The sequence below is a fragment of the Alternaria hordeiaustralica genome (genome assembly GCF_023758085.1).
Source record: "Alternaria hordeiaustralica strain BMP 2776 chromosome Unknown scaffold_16, whole genome shotgun sequence".
In the NCBI taxonomy this organism is placed as follows: Eukaryota; Fungi; Ascomycota; class Dothideomycetes; order Pleosporales; family Pleosporaceae; genus Alternaria; species Alternaria hordeiaustralica.
The window spans coordinates 158776-172750 of record NW_026056788.1 but is presented as its reverse complement, the minus strand read 5'-3'; the positions used below and the strand labels follow the sequence as shown (position 1 = coordinate 172750).

Below are 13975 nucleotides of genomic sequence, written 5' to 3'. Positions count from 1 at the left end.
TCACGGCGCGACCCCTTAACATGATCGAACACGGGTCATCAAACAACGAAGGCTGAGGGGGCGCCCGCCAGACCTATCACTACGTCATGACCCGAAACACGTCCATTGGCGCCAAACATACTATCCCCAATGCTTCCACGCGAACTATACTGCCCCTGCCCGCCGAGGTGATCGCCCAAATCAAGTCGTCGACGGCAATTGTCTCGCTTACGGGAGTTGTGCTGGAGCTCCTGAAGAATTCCCTGGATGCGAAAGCGACCAAGGTAGAAGCCGCGATTGACTTCGCGCGCGGCGGATGCTCGGTCGAAGATGACGGTCTCGGCGTATCTCCCCTCGAGTTTCGCGAAGAAGGAGGGCTGGGCAAGCTCTACTGTATGTGTACACGCCGGAAGCCATCTAGATAGAAAATTGACGGCGACAGGCACGTCCAAGTACCATGCGACCGACCCTCTCCTTGGCCGCAATGGCATCTTCCTCGCGTCGCTCGCTGCTATGTCACTCCTGACCATCTCCTCGCACCACTACCAACACCGTTCACATAACGCGATAACGTTCCACCAATCCAAGGTCGTGGAAAGGCAACTTCCGGCGTCGGCGCATCACGAGATTTCAGGCAGGCATGGCACCCGCGTCACCGTGCGGAACTTGTTCGGCAGTATGCCCGTGCGCGTGAAGCAACGGTCGATAATTTCAGAGCAAAGAGCCGAACACGACAGACTCTGGGATGGGTTGAAAAGGGACGTAACGGGTCTCTTGCTCAGTTGGCAGCGTCCGGTCGCTATTCGAATACGGGACGGTGACAACAGGGTGGTGCTCAGTCTCAGCATATCCGGCGTGGAAGCAGCCACAAAGAGAAAAGAAAGTGAGATTGCGAAGCCACGATCGGCACAGCTCTCATCACTCCTCAACGTATTGACCCAGGCCAACTACATCACCGTCGATGAGTGGGCGTCGTGGGTACCAGCGTCGGCTTCCACATCTGCCGTCTCGATTAAGGGCGCTATATCACTAACTCCAGCACCCAGCAAGCATGTTCAGTTCATCTCGCTGGGCATACGACCGCTTTCTGCCGAGGTTGGTCACAATGAGCTTTTTGATGCGGTCAATCGCCTCTTCGCATTGTCCAGCTTTGGTACTATCGAAGAAGATGCCGACATTGATGAGCAAGAGAAATTTCGACGGCAGACAGACAAGCGCTTCAAGCAGGATGGCTATACAAACAGACAGCTCAAAGCACGCAAAGACGTCGACAGATATGCCATGTTTCACCTTCGCATCTCGTTGAAGGAGGCTCGCAGGAGAAGCGTATCCGAAGATCAGTTCATCGGAGATGAAGCGAACTTACAGAACGTCATGGAGGTCCTAGATGCGATGGTAACTCAATGGTTGTCGGTTCATCACTTTAGATCCCGGCAGCCTCGCAAGAAGCGCGAACGGCCTGGTACTGCTTCTAGCTCTGCTGAGGGCTCTTTTGTCGACACGCCAGCCACGGAGAGCCTAACAAACAACTTCGCTTTCCGACAACACGAGAATCGGAGCCACTCGGCAACGCCAAATCAAAGATCAACTTCGTCACAGTCTCTCAAGAGGAAGCGCCCAAATAAGGCAGCATCACGCGAGTCGATTAGCAGGTCTGGACCTGGAGCTTTTGCAGAGTGGTCGCGCATCAAGAGTGGCAAGCCTGAGTTCTTCAGCAGCACTCTGAACGTGCCGAGATCCAAGACCGCATTCGATACTTCACTTGGCGCAACTTCCGAAGCTTTCGCCCACTTTGAAGTAGCGCCACTAGCTCAAGGTGCTCTGAGCGGACAAGAACAGCGCGACGACGTAGCGCCGCCTGCACAGAGTCTGGAAATCGATGACAAGGAGAACGACGATACCATCTTGTGGACAGATCCAACGACTAAGAAGACGCATCTACTAAACGCCAGAACGGGCTGCGTGGTTCCTGACGCTCGCACGCGACCAAGTACCGACTCAGCTATGCTCTCGAATTCAATATCCCAGAACACATCGAGTAGGTCAATGCGATTACCGACACGGGCTGCGACGGCTGTGGCTGGCAAGACACCCTGGCTTGATGACATACTAGACAAATGGGAGAACCCGGTCTTCAAGCCGAGCGAAAAGCGTATACAGCAGGCGGCGTCGCACGAAGATAAGGTCGACGACGGACACCATCACTCTGGACACGGTTGTTCTCGCATCGATATCGACAGAGCTTTCAACCAGACTTCTTCGAGTGGTTCTAGTAGACTGTCAAAAGAAGGGCTGCGAGACGCGCAAGTCATTGCGCAGGTCGACAAGAAGTTTATCTTGGTCAAGATGCAAGATTCAAAACGAGCAAAAGATACGTGCGCAGGGCTTATCGTGTTGATCGATCAGCATGCAGCAGATGAGCGTGTGCAGGTTGAGTCGCTCCTTCGCCAACTTTGCAGTCCGGCACAAGAAGAGACAAGATACCAGTCCAAGCTTGGCTACCAGGCGCAGGTAGCCTCTGTCGTTCTGGATAAGCCAACTCAGCTTGCAATTTCGCCGCAGGAACGAACACACTTCACAACGCATGCCGCTAGGTTCGCAGCGTGGGGTATTCTCTACGATGTCCTCCAGACAACAGGTCCTGCGTCTCTTCCTAGCACTACCGACAAAGAGAGGTATGTTTTGTCCGTCATAGCTCTTCCAACTGGCATATCGGAACGATGCAAAGCCGACCCCAAAGTCCTGATCTCTTTCCTCCGCTCGACAGTCTGGAAGTACGCCGAAGATCCACATCTCCCTCTGCTACCTACGCCGTCCAGCTCATCAGCAAACGACCCCGTCGATTGGGTCAGACGTCTAGCTACCTGCCCACCTGGCCTCGTCGATCTCATCAACTCTCGCGCATGTCGCTCAGCTATCATGTTCAACGACGAGCTCAGTGTCGATGACTGTAAGGCGTTGGTGGGGAATCTTGCGGGTTGTGTGTTTCCGTTCATGTGCGCGCATGGCCGGCCTAGTATGGTACCGCTTGTTGATTTGGGCGGGCTGGGCGACGTAGCTGGTGGCTTGGGTGGCCGCGACGAAGCGAAGAAAGAGGTTGGATTTGTAGACGCTTGGAAGAAGTGGAAACCATGATAGTGGTCAAGCCGGTCCTAGGTGAAGAAATCTTGGCCGAAGGTGCGCACTAATCTTACACTTCATCTCGTGTCCAACGCAGTCAGCCCGCACGTGGTCTCTTTGCTGCAAAACGGCAATCGCTGTTATGTTGAGTCGTTCTGCTCGTACCTGCTGGCCTGGACAGTCGCCACTGTTTCCATCTTCAAACAAGAACATCATCTGCCGGTCTCTAGCGGGACACCGCATTACGGTGCATGATTAGTCTGATGACGAAACTGACGAAAGCCTCTCAGCCTTGTGTTGTTTGTGGTGGCACAAAGTGCGGGGCAAAAGCATGCGCATCCTTTTTCTTACTTAAAGCCGCCCAACGCCTGGCAGCTCTGATGATGCGCAGCGGCACGCATTACGGTCAAATTTGCCACAAGCGATCGTAATTTCAATCAACGGTTCATTTTGCCACTTTTTACATCCACCATGGATGACGCAGAGCTGTAGGTCCCAAATGCCATCAACCGTATCGATCATCTAACGGCACGCAGTTCTGAGTTCTTCGCGAACCATTGGCGCACTGTGAAAGCCAACTGCAACAAAGATCTCGAAGAGGGAGACCGATTCAAACTGGAAGAAGTTCAATCATGGCAAGATCTTCGCACGATAGTGTTGGAAGGCCGCGGTGATTTGGGAAGCGTACCTCATCAAATCGACCGACTCAAACCTACCCTCGTACACTACAACCAGTTCCTCGAATTCAGCGAGAAAGAGATGGGTACCGGGTTTTCTACCGCGTTCGTTTGGGGACTTCTGGGCGTAATTCTCCAGGTCGCTGCTGAAGACCCACGCACTCTTGAGAAGATACCTAAAATGATGAAAAGACTTGGCAACAAGATCGAGGAGTTCAACACGTATTGTAGGAATGCTGATTCGGTCACCAAACTCATGCGGGAGGGCTGCTTCGACATGTTGACTCAACTTGTCGAGTTTACCACGGCTTTGATCAAATCCATCCGGGACAACACATCGCCCGGGTCGTCAGAACAGTGGTCACAGCTCGAGAAGCAATTCACATCTACGGAACATGACGTCAACGAGACGCTTGTACGCTTGGAGAAACTCACTCTGGTCAACTCAACGGGGGTTGCAGGTACCATTGCTTCTCACAAGAACACAACTGCGCATGTATCCCGCTGCTTCATTTTACCACCCACGAAAGCGCCCAGATTCTTCAACCGCACCGATGTCTTCGACAAGATAGATTCGGCATTGGAACGAAATTCTACCGGCACTTCCCTCCGTTCTGTAGCTCTGCATGGGCTGGGTGGCATTGGAAAGAGTGCTATAGCCTCGCGATATGTCGATAAGAAAATCGAAGACAACGATTACGACGCCATCTTTTGGGTTCAGGCGGAAAAGACGGCGTCATTACGCCAGAGCTTCACAGATATCGCTTTACGACTTAAGCTAGATGGTGCGGAACCCCAGAAGCACGAGGAGAACAAGGACCTCGTGCAAGACTGGTTCCAAACATCCAGTGAGTTCACATGGCTTGTGCTTGTTGATAACTAGTAACTTATGATGCAAAAGCGAGTCGATGGCTGGTAGTTTACGATAACGTCGAGCTAGCGGAGATCCTGATGCCATATTGGCCGGGCTCGAGCCACGGAAAAGCTATCATCACCTCGCGTAATCACACCCTAGCCTTCCAACCTGCTTCTTCCGGAATCGAGATCCTCTCGTGGGATCCAAAAACGGGCTCAGAGTTTCTGTTCTTTCTACTCAAACAGGCGATAGGTCGTGATATCCAGGAAGAGGGCATCTCTGCTCTTGAGCTATCGACACGACTCAATGGACATGCGTTGGGCATATCCCATATGGCTGGGATGATTCAAGACAGCGATTGGTCGATCACTGAATTCATGAAAGCATATCGAAAGAACCCTCGAAGTGCGCACACCAGAGACTTGGGAGACAGTAGCGATTCAGAAGACGTCGACGACTCTGAACAAATGAGCGACCTTGAAGCTATATGGCATTTCTCGTTCACGACGCTGAAGAAGGATCATCCGACGAGTGTGAAGATTCTTGGTGTTGCCGCGTTTTTGATGCCAGACAACATTCCACAAGCGATATTTGAGTTCCCAGAGGGCTCTGAGAAGATCAAAGGTTTCAAGTTCTGCGAAGATGGAATCAAGTATGTTGAGACCTTCACATTCACATCAATGGACTAACACGCTTTGCAGGTTTTCCAAAGCCACGAAACATTTGCTGACTCTTGCACTCCTCAAACGAAATCGTGACAGTAAGGCGTACTCTATACATCGCATGGTCCAAACTCAGTACAAATACTTCATGTCACCCGATGAACGCCAGAAGGCTTTTGACGATGCTGTGGCGTTCGTTTACAAAGCCTATCCTCAAATGGACGGAAGAGGTCAGCTGTACGATCACTGGGCTGAATGCAACTACTACCAACAGCATGTGATCAACCTCGCAGACAGTTTCATGGAAGAACATCGCGCTTCAAAGTCTTTCAGGGCAACATGGAAATTCTGCGAGCTCGTCAACCAAAGCCAGCGGTATGTTTAGTCTCCGTGACCTTTCTGATAGTGTAACTGAACGATGTCAGGTTCTTGTATGAGACTAACCTCATGAATGACCTCAAGAAGCTATGCGAAATCAATACAATTGCGGTCGATACGCTCGACGAAGCGGATCGGCGCGACGATTTGAAAGCATCTGTGCTATCTCATCAGGCAAATTTGTACGAAAGCATCGGCAAAGTCGATCAAGCTATCGAATGGAATCAGCAAGCTTATCAGATCCGTCTGAACCAAAAGCCACCGAAGTACCACCTCATTTCAAGCTTTGAGAATAACCTGGGCTTCTGCTATAATACAGCAAATAAGCATGATACTGCCTTCGAATACTTCAAGAAAGCTGAAGCCACGTGGCACGGTCAAGGATTACCCTGCCCAGTGGTCATTCTCAAGAACATGGCGAGAGGGTTACTCTACCTGAAGCGATTGGATGAGGCGAGGGCCTTGCTTAAAACTTGTATCGACGGGTTTCGCAACGAGGATACTCTCAACTGGGCCATGGTAGCATAGTAAGTCTCATCCGTTATGTGAACTCTCTAGACGCTCATCTCCAGTAGCGCATATTTCGCATTAGGTCTCATTGACCGACGTGAGGGGAAGTTCGAATCTGCAGAAGCCACCTTCATCGAAGCACAAAACCTGTGGCTGAAAGGCGATTTGAAGGAATTGCACCCATTCAACGGTGCTTGCATGTACAAAACGGGAGCTGTGTGCCTCGATCAGGGCAAGGTGGAAGCAGCTATGTAAGTGAAGCAGAGCAGGCCCATACCACATTTGAGACGCGCACTTGGACTAAATCGTATAGAAAACACTTGCGCGACTCTATCAAGGTCACCGAAAAGCACATGAAGCTCATGCCTGTCGAACACGCGCGCAGCTTGTTCAAGCTGTCGGAAGCGCTGACGCAGGATCCTCAGTACGAGAGCGAGGCTGAAGGATTCCGGGACAAGGCAGAGAAAAACTTGCGCGAGCGGGACCCCAGCGCCACGGATTTCGGATCGGAAGAGCCGTACGATTTGCTGATACCGATTTTCTGGCGATGACGAAGCTCTCGGGTATGATTGGGTGTCTCGTCTTACCATGTGCGACTTTACATCGCAGATGACGGGCTGGCTAAATTGGCCACACCATCGGCTTAAATTCTTCGTTTCATTCGATGGCACATACGAGGGGGCTGAGCTTTCATGTTCCGTCCGGTCAGTGCAGGCTTTGCAGTGTGCATTATCTTGCGCGGGATCTTGTGCCCAATAGTCACCACCTTCGCTACACATCGTGTTGCATGGCTGCCTGACCAGCGGCTGACCTCTTCAGCCTTTCTGCGATACTGACAATATATGTGTGCCACGTTCTCTTGTGATGAAAATGATAAGCATTGGCTCGGCTAAGCCCTTCCAACATCAAGCGCCTGCGCGGTTGCAACATGCCTCCTCACAGCGCCCGTGGACAACAATCTAGTGGTGACGACACCACTGCTGGGGCGACCGAACCCAGTGTCGAGGTATGCAACTCTTTCCTTACTCGTACAACATGCGTTTTCAGAACTAATCTTATTAGTTGGTCGCACTCAACGCGAACGGTGCAAAACCAAATGTCGCTAGCCAACAAGATGCAGTCGAAGTCGCAGTACCGACAACAAAGAAGACCCAAGAACCATCCAAATCCGAGTTACGAGACCAAGCCATAAAGGCTCTTTTTGGATTGGAAGTGTCTTACACGAAATCCTGGCCCGGCACGCTCGCGGTTTGCATATATCTAGAAGAACAGTTCAAAGACCTTCTAGACGATAGCTTTAGCGTTATATGGAAGATAATGGGCCGTGAGAAGCCCCAAGAGTCTTTCCAGGTGTGGTACTGGTGTCTCGCACTGCTGAAGATTCTGCGCCAGGTAAATGAATGCTCATTGGACTCCGTGTACCGAGGCCTTCTTGAACAATCCGGCATACAAGTCAAGGAGATCAACGATCTAGAGAAAGCGAGAACATTACAAGCTATCTTTGCTGGCATATGTTGGATGTCGCTCGCATTAGAGCCGAAACTACTGCAAGACACCACATCTTCCCCTTCCCGTTTCGGCCTCTCATGCAAATCTATATTGGCAAGAGATGAATCTGTTACGACTGTTCAATTGAAGCAGTATTCTAGTCGTCCGACCAACAAACTGTTCCGAGGCTTCCATGAGTTGCTAGCGCATGTGAGTGGAGAACAGACGTCCCACACCCCGATCAGCGGCACCATTTACGAGAGCTCGATCAATTTCGACTCGCTATATACGATTGGCCGACTAAGAGTCAAATGGACCGACACCATGGCTGCGCATCTCCATTGGAACCAGGAAGACCACACTGTGTCCATCTTTCGTTTCCCTTCGTTCTGCGCAGCGACGATACAGGCTTCCCAATTCATACCTACCGTAGCCGAGTAAGTGCTCAAAAGCTCCACTGCGTCGGTTTAGCCCGTGCTGACAAGTCGATAAGGGTGCAAGGGGAGCTCTTACCAAGCGAGTCCTACGTCGATGTGCCGCGGCCCGTCAAGCCTCACGCTCTACACCGCGAGCTTATGCTCACATATCGGCTCTTGTTTGGCCAAAGCGTCCGATCCCGAAAACTGGTACAAGACCTCCTCATCCAGGAGAAGAAAGCCGATCGCGTTGTTGACCCACTTCTGGAGAGGCTATGCACGTTGCCGTTGTCAAGATCCTGGGTCGCCAAATCGCTCTCGCGTCGCAACCATTTGGATCTGCCGGCGGCGCTCTTTCCGCAATCAACCATCAGCACAAGCAGTGTGTTCATGGAATCTGACTCGTACTCCGCTCAGCATGACTTTCCCGTGTTTGGCCTGCGGCTGCTGGAATTGCAGAAGTACAATTTGCGCCAGCAGCCGAGTAGGGCAAGAGATCTATGGCGCGACCGACGGAACCCACTACAGTGGTATACATTCTGGGCGGTGATCTGGGTGGGAGGTATAACTATCGTACTTGCAGTGTTGCAGCTGGCCGTCGGTATTGCGCAGCTCTACTTTGCGCCCGGTTAAAGCTAGCATTGTCTGAGAGAAGGACCGTCTTGTAGACATCGGAGCATAATATCATGATGATTATGTGTATATTGGCACCAGTTATCCGTAGCCCAATTGATAACCATACATTCTTCAAGGGTTGCTTGATCAATGTTCATATCCCTAGCGCCAGTGCTTTCGATCAGATCTGTCTCTCAACCCAAGATTGTATGATACCCTTGTCGCTTTCCTCGTACTCCTTGACTGTGACCTCGCCATCCATCAAGAAGGTGTTAGCCTGCACAAACTTCCACCTGGGCTCCGGAGTTGAAATCACTACACTTCTCCATTCGGCATACTCACCCTCCACTGAAGTCAGAGGCTCGTAGAATTCTCGACATGCCTTTGCGTCGGCAGTGCATCGCCACACGTGGAGACGGCACATCATACGACCTAGCGCAGGCTTTCCGTCGGATAGTATCTTGCTTCGGTCTGCTTTCACTGAAAGGTGAGAGGTCTTTGCATCCCACTGCACGGTAAGAACTCCGTTCCCTTCAAGTAGAAGATGCTTGAAGATGGCGAAGTATCCTTGGCTATGTGCCTGACTCCAGGCCTTATCTCCCGGATTGTAATGCTCCAACGATCGTATACCCTCGATGCCGAGGTGCAAGTACGAGATATATATAAGATCATCGGCAGTAAGTGTACTTTTGTCGTTATATCCGAAGATCTCGAGAATCTCCTTGTTGTCTACGAGGTATGCTGACATGAGGATGGCGCGGCACTCCTCAACCGTTTGAGCGATGTCTTCAAACTTGCTGGAATATGTTTGCCCTGGGAGATACCAGGATTCGATCGTCTTTCCGGTGAGAGGGCTCTGCGGAGGGTGCGTCGCGTCGAAGTTGAACTTGCCGGGCTCCGTCTCGCTGAGTAGCTTTCCCGTGCCGTGACCAAGAAGCTCGTGTATGACCGTTGCGACGAACCTCACGGTATGCATGTTCTCTTTGTAAAGTTCTGTGTCTTCTGGCAGAAGGTACTTCGATGCACCCCCAGATTTGCGGTTCGCGCTCATACGATTGGTAATGAGAGTGTTCTTAGAGCCGTACTCTTCCCGAATATCGTTGTACTGCGACGCCAGTAGTTAGCGAGTGTCCACAAAGTCGATCGCAATACTTACATTGGGAAGGTTTGATGCTTCCCAAACATACGGACAGCAGACTGTAAGAGCTACAACTATCCGTCAGTAGCCGCGTTTTGAGGTTAGATAATGATACTCACCATGGATGATGGCGAAGTCGGGTATGTCCAGCAGGTTCTTCTCGAACGGGCCCTTGCCTTTGTTCTCTTCTGTTGCCCAGGGTAGCAAGGCACTGAACTTTGCCGCATTCTCGACGAACGCATTCATTTTCCGTGTCTCGTCGGGGTCTGCAACGCAGACAACGCCTTCCCACTCAGCGCGATGACCGTGAGGGTCGCGGTATGACTCCACAAAACCCAGGATATGGTCGATGGATGGTGAGATGTCTTTTACCCAAACCTTCTGGGACTCTCGATATGCTGACAGGCTGCCTGTTCGGAAGCTTTCGATGTAGTAATTGAGCATCTGGGTTTGCCTTGGATTCTCTACCCAGTCAAGAGCGTCCTCGAGACTGTCATTGACATGTTAGCCTTGTGTAGGACTTGTAAATTGTCGCGAAGCGTGTGACGCATCAGAAGGTACAAATGACAGTCTTCCAACTTACTGTGCACATATGGCAGCCATCTCGGTCGCGTGATCGCCTCGCACTATGCGTATGTTCGTACCAGCAACAAAGCCTTCTGACATTGATTGAGACATGTCCATCTCACTGGATGCTTGGAGCAGTTCGTAGATAGGCTCGCCGCCGTTCGCGGTCTTTCGCACCCTTGTATTTTCCGGCTCGATGCCATGCTTCTCGAGGGATTTCGCAATCGCTGTAATTTCGTCTCGGGTGATACGCTCACCAGGATAGTAGTTCGATACAGTGGTATCACTTGGGTATCCTGTGCGGTATGGTGGGGCTCCTATCATTCCTTCAACCAGAGTATGAACGAGCGAATGTTCATCTGTCGTGTATCGCACGAGTTTCTCTAAACCCTCTCTGGAAAGGCCGGGGACGAACTTTTGGCCTCCCTCGCCCTAGCGCAGTGAGCATCTTCCGAAATGACATGGATTAGCTCATGAGACCTACATAGAAGTTGCCCAGGTTGTATAAGAAGAGTCCTGCATAGCCGAAGAACGATGCCAGATCGTCCTCCGAGATCACGCCTTCACCGACGAGCTTCTCCCACTTTCCCTCACAGGCATTATAGAGCGAGATGATGAGGTCAAAGATAGGCTCTGATTCTGATGAGGTTTGACGCAGGATAATGCGAGCTCCGGACCACGCTGCTTTCCCCAGATGATGTGCGTACAGCTTGTTCCGATGCGGTAGCCTGTCAAAGATATCTTTGATGGGAAGGCGGTGGGTAACAGCCTTTGAATCAGCAACATACACACGATCTGCAGCCATTGTTCGTTGGGTGTAGATGATGCGATGTCGAGGATTCTAAGATCTTATCAAGGTGACGATACAACACAAACGTGCCCTTTGATCATGAACAGGCGCTGAAAGCGTGATGTAGTGAAAGAGAGTAGCTTGAGGTACAGTAAAATGTGTGAAGGTGGGTTTCTTTGGTTGTAAGGCTGAGGGAAGAAGATGGGAGGAATAGCAATGGACTGTAAGCTACGGGGGCAGGCGAAACCCTTTCGAGTTGAGGCTCAATCAACCCGCACTTAGTGCGGAACAACAACCAATACACTTTGGCGCAAGAGTACAAGTCCTGCACACCTTGGCATGCATGCGCTTGGGAATCTGACTGCATGTGCAACCTACCCCGCTTCCGGTGGCGTGTTGTCATCGCTGCGACCCAATGAATGCAGCGCGGGATGAAACCCTTGAGCTGATCTCGTTCGGAAATCCCGATATAGCATTGTATATGTCTCGGCCCGGACAAGTCACAAATTAAGTAGGAGGTCATGGAAAGCTAATCAAGAGCACCGGAGTGTAATGGTGCAATGGTCATCTGGTAAATTTGCTAAGTTTTGGCAAACACTGTGCCAGAGCTTGAAAATGTTAAGTCGCTTATGAAGCCAAGAGAATGTCCAAAGCCACAGCCTTTATCTGCCGCCAATCAGGGGATGCCTCTTCTCAAATACAGTCCCTACTTCTCGAGTGGTCTCTAGATATGTAAGCAAGTGTATAGTCATTCTTGGAGTGCCAAAGACATCATGTAGGTAGGGTAGGTGCATACAGAACTGGTTTGTCTTTCTTGGAGAGAAGGTCTACCTCAGGGCGAGGCTTGATTGCCACAGTCCCGTGTTGCGAGTCACCGTCAGAAGCGTTCTGCAAGATCTCCTGGGATAGCAACTCCGGCTTGAGCTCTGACGCCCATTGCTTCCATGGCTGATTGAGCTCCTTCTGCTGTTCCTCGGAAGGCATGGCTATCGAAACGAAGTTTGACGGTTGACCAGTGATCAATTGTATACAGTGTGTATGTTGTGTAGGATGTTGGGAGGCACCTCAAGGTGGGAAGTGGCGCGACTCTTTAGTACCTTCACAATACGCGGGCAATAAGACGTCTTAGCCATTTCCGGCGCTTTGTAATTGAAGCAATGCACGATAAGCAGGGAAGAGACGTCAGGGCTGGGTCGTGACCATTGGAAAAGAACTTCCCCTCATTTAGGCGGCTTTGATCACCGGATGGGGTCTCGTCATGGAAACGAGTGTGCGCTCATTACTGGACCACTTCCTGGCCGGAAATGGTCGGAGCTGCATATGTGGAGATAGATGCATATTGCGGTCGGTCGGCACAGCCTTCTCGCAGACGTGGTAGTCGATAAGGCCCAAGTCGTTCCGTTGACCCATGTGCTGGTGTCAAGCTCTGGGCAGCGAGAGCCTCGATAAGCCCTTTTCCCAGTCGTGTATGGTCCCTATAACCTCACTAGCAGCGTTTCTTTCCGCAGTCTCATCGGTTTTTACAGTACCTTGGAGTAATTTCACCATAGTCAGCCCAACATGTTCCAAACCCAGATGCACTACTTGGCCCGTAGCGAGATTTTCAAGACCGAGAAAGCATTTCAAACGGACTACTCTGTCGACCATGTCCCCGGGGCAAGAGGATCGAACCACGAGAACGACATCAAGGAGGTCACAGTGACCGGAATTACAGACCCAAGCCAGTGGGACCTGAACAAGCACGGCTTCTGTATCATAGAAGCGGAGACAAGCCTTCGTTCCAAGGATGCATTCTCTCGTAAAGGCGCGTTCGATGGGACAGATGCCCGCGAAGAGGCAGAGAAGAAGTATTGGTACGAGATCGAAGCCATCTTGCACGAGAGGTTTCCAGAATATTCTCGAATCGAAAATTACGATTGCACTGTCAGTCACCTGCTTATAGGCTCGAAAGCAGCTAACGTCGACACAGATCCGCAAGAGAGACCCAGAGTTTCCCGGGAAAGTTCGTACGTATGACCCAGAATACGAACAGCCAGCGAGAAGACCGCATAGCGACGGCTCGGTGCGTGGCGCATACATGCAACTCGAGTTCTCCTTTCCAGGCCAACAAGACTTCTGGAAAGATAAAGATTTCGATATACTCAAGTAAGATTGGTGTTGAACCCATGTCGAGGTCCAGCTGGCTCATAGCGATATTAGTGTCTGGCGACCGCTTCAAGGGCCCAATAATGACTGGCCACTGGCGCTTTGCGACTGGACGACCATAGACCAGGAATCAGACATCCGCCTGAATGATGGCCTTCGAAGGGACAGAATCGACGAGAATTCTCTCCTGCATTATAATGCGTCGCATCGGTGGTATTACATCAAAGACCAAACGCCGAAAGATCTTGTTGTATTTCGTCAGGCTGACTCCAGCGGCAAGCTCGCTCGTAAGTCGTTGTTCATTCCATTCTACCTTTGCCCATGTGCTAAGAGTTTCAGGCGGCTTCCACTGTGGGGTGTTCAATCCCATGTCAACGGACGAACCCCGAGAGAGCGTTGAGGTCAGGCTTGTAGCATTCCGATAGCTGATAGAAGAATGTTCGAGTCCAGAAAAATGGCCTCTGCGAAGTCGTGGTAATCGTCGAAGGCAGCGGCCAGCCAGCAGGAAGTTATCTTTACCCGAATAATACATTTCGTATTGCGCTCTTCACTGTGAGCTCCTCCAATTTGCCTGCACGTACCGATGTTGTGTGGAATATGTTCCAAGTTGAGTCCAAGCGCAGTACTCTCACGT

At 51.1% G+C, this 13975-nt stretch overlaps 6 protein-coding genes across 6 annotated transcripts; 5 read left to right on the top strand and 1 right to left on the bottom strand.

The window, feature by feature from the left end:
- Positions 1-86: 86 nt before the first annotated feature.
- Positions 87-3114, top strand: J4E84_007353 (uncharacterized protein; the record flags this gene model as incomplete). Its single annotated transcript, XM_049389938.1, has 2 exons — positions 87-372; positions 422-3114. 2 exons carry the CDS (start codon positions 87-89, stop codon positions 3112-3114), a joined length of 2979 nt encoding a protein of 992 aa, XP_049242238.1.
- A 456-nt stretch (positions 3115-3570) lies between these two features.
- Positions 3571-5321, top strand: J4E84_007352 (uncharacterized protein; the record flags this gene model as incomplete). The annotated part of the gene is made up of 3 exons (XM_049389937.1): positions 3571-3587; positions 3636-4624; positions 4678-5321. 3 exons carry the CDS (start codon positions 3571-3573, stop codon positions 5319-5321), a joined length of 1650 nt encoding a protein of 549 aa, XP_049242237.1.
- A 121-nt stretch (positions 5322-5442) lies between these two features.
- On the top strand, positions 5443-6733 carry J4E84_007351 (uncharacterized protein; the record flags this gene model as incomplete). The annotated part of the gene is made up of 4 exons (XM_049389936.1): positions 5443-5669; positions 5720-6199; positions 6245-6433; positions 6496-6733. 4 exons carry the CDS (start codon positions 5443-5445, stop codon positions 6731-6733), a joined length of 1134 nt encoding a protein of 377 aa, XP_049242236.1.
- Positions 6734-7110: 377 nt separating this feature from the next.
- J4E84_007350 (uncharacterized protein) lies at positions 7111-8719 on the top strand (the record flags this gene model as incomplete). The annotated part of the gene is made up of 3 exons (XM_049389935.1): positions 7111-7188; positions 7245-8107; positions 8164-8719. 3 exons carry the CDS (start codon positions 7111-7113, stop codon positions 8717-8719), a joined length of 1497 nt encoding a protein of 498 aa, XP_049242235.1.
- A 163-nt stretch (positions 8720-8882) lies between these two features.
- On the bottom strand, positions 8883-11211 carry J4E84_007349 (uncharacterized protein; the record flags this gene model as incomplete). The annotated part of the gene is made up of 5 exons (XM_049389934.1): positions 8883-9806; positions 9858-9907; positions 9959-10329; positions 10423-10838; positions 10891-11211. The coding sequence occupies 5 exons, from the start codon at positions 11209-11211 to the stop codon at positions 8883-8885; spliced, it is 2082 nt and encodes a 693-aa protein (XP_049242234.1).
- A 1545-nt stretch (positions 11212-12756) lies between these two features.
- On the top strand, positions 12757-13345 carry J4E84_007348 (uncharacterized protein; the record flags this gene model as incomplete). Its single annotated transcript, XM_049389933.1, has 2 exons — positions 12757-13119; positions 13166-13345. 2 exons carry the CDS (start codon positions 12757-12759, stop codon positions 13343-13345), a joined length of 543 nt encoding a protein of 180 aa, XP_049242233.1.
- Between the last annotated feature and the right edge of the window lie 630 nt (positions 13346-13975).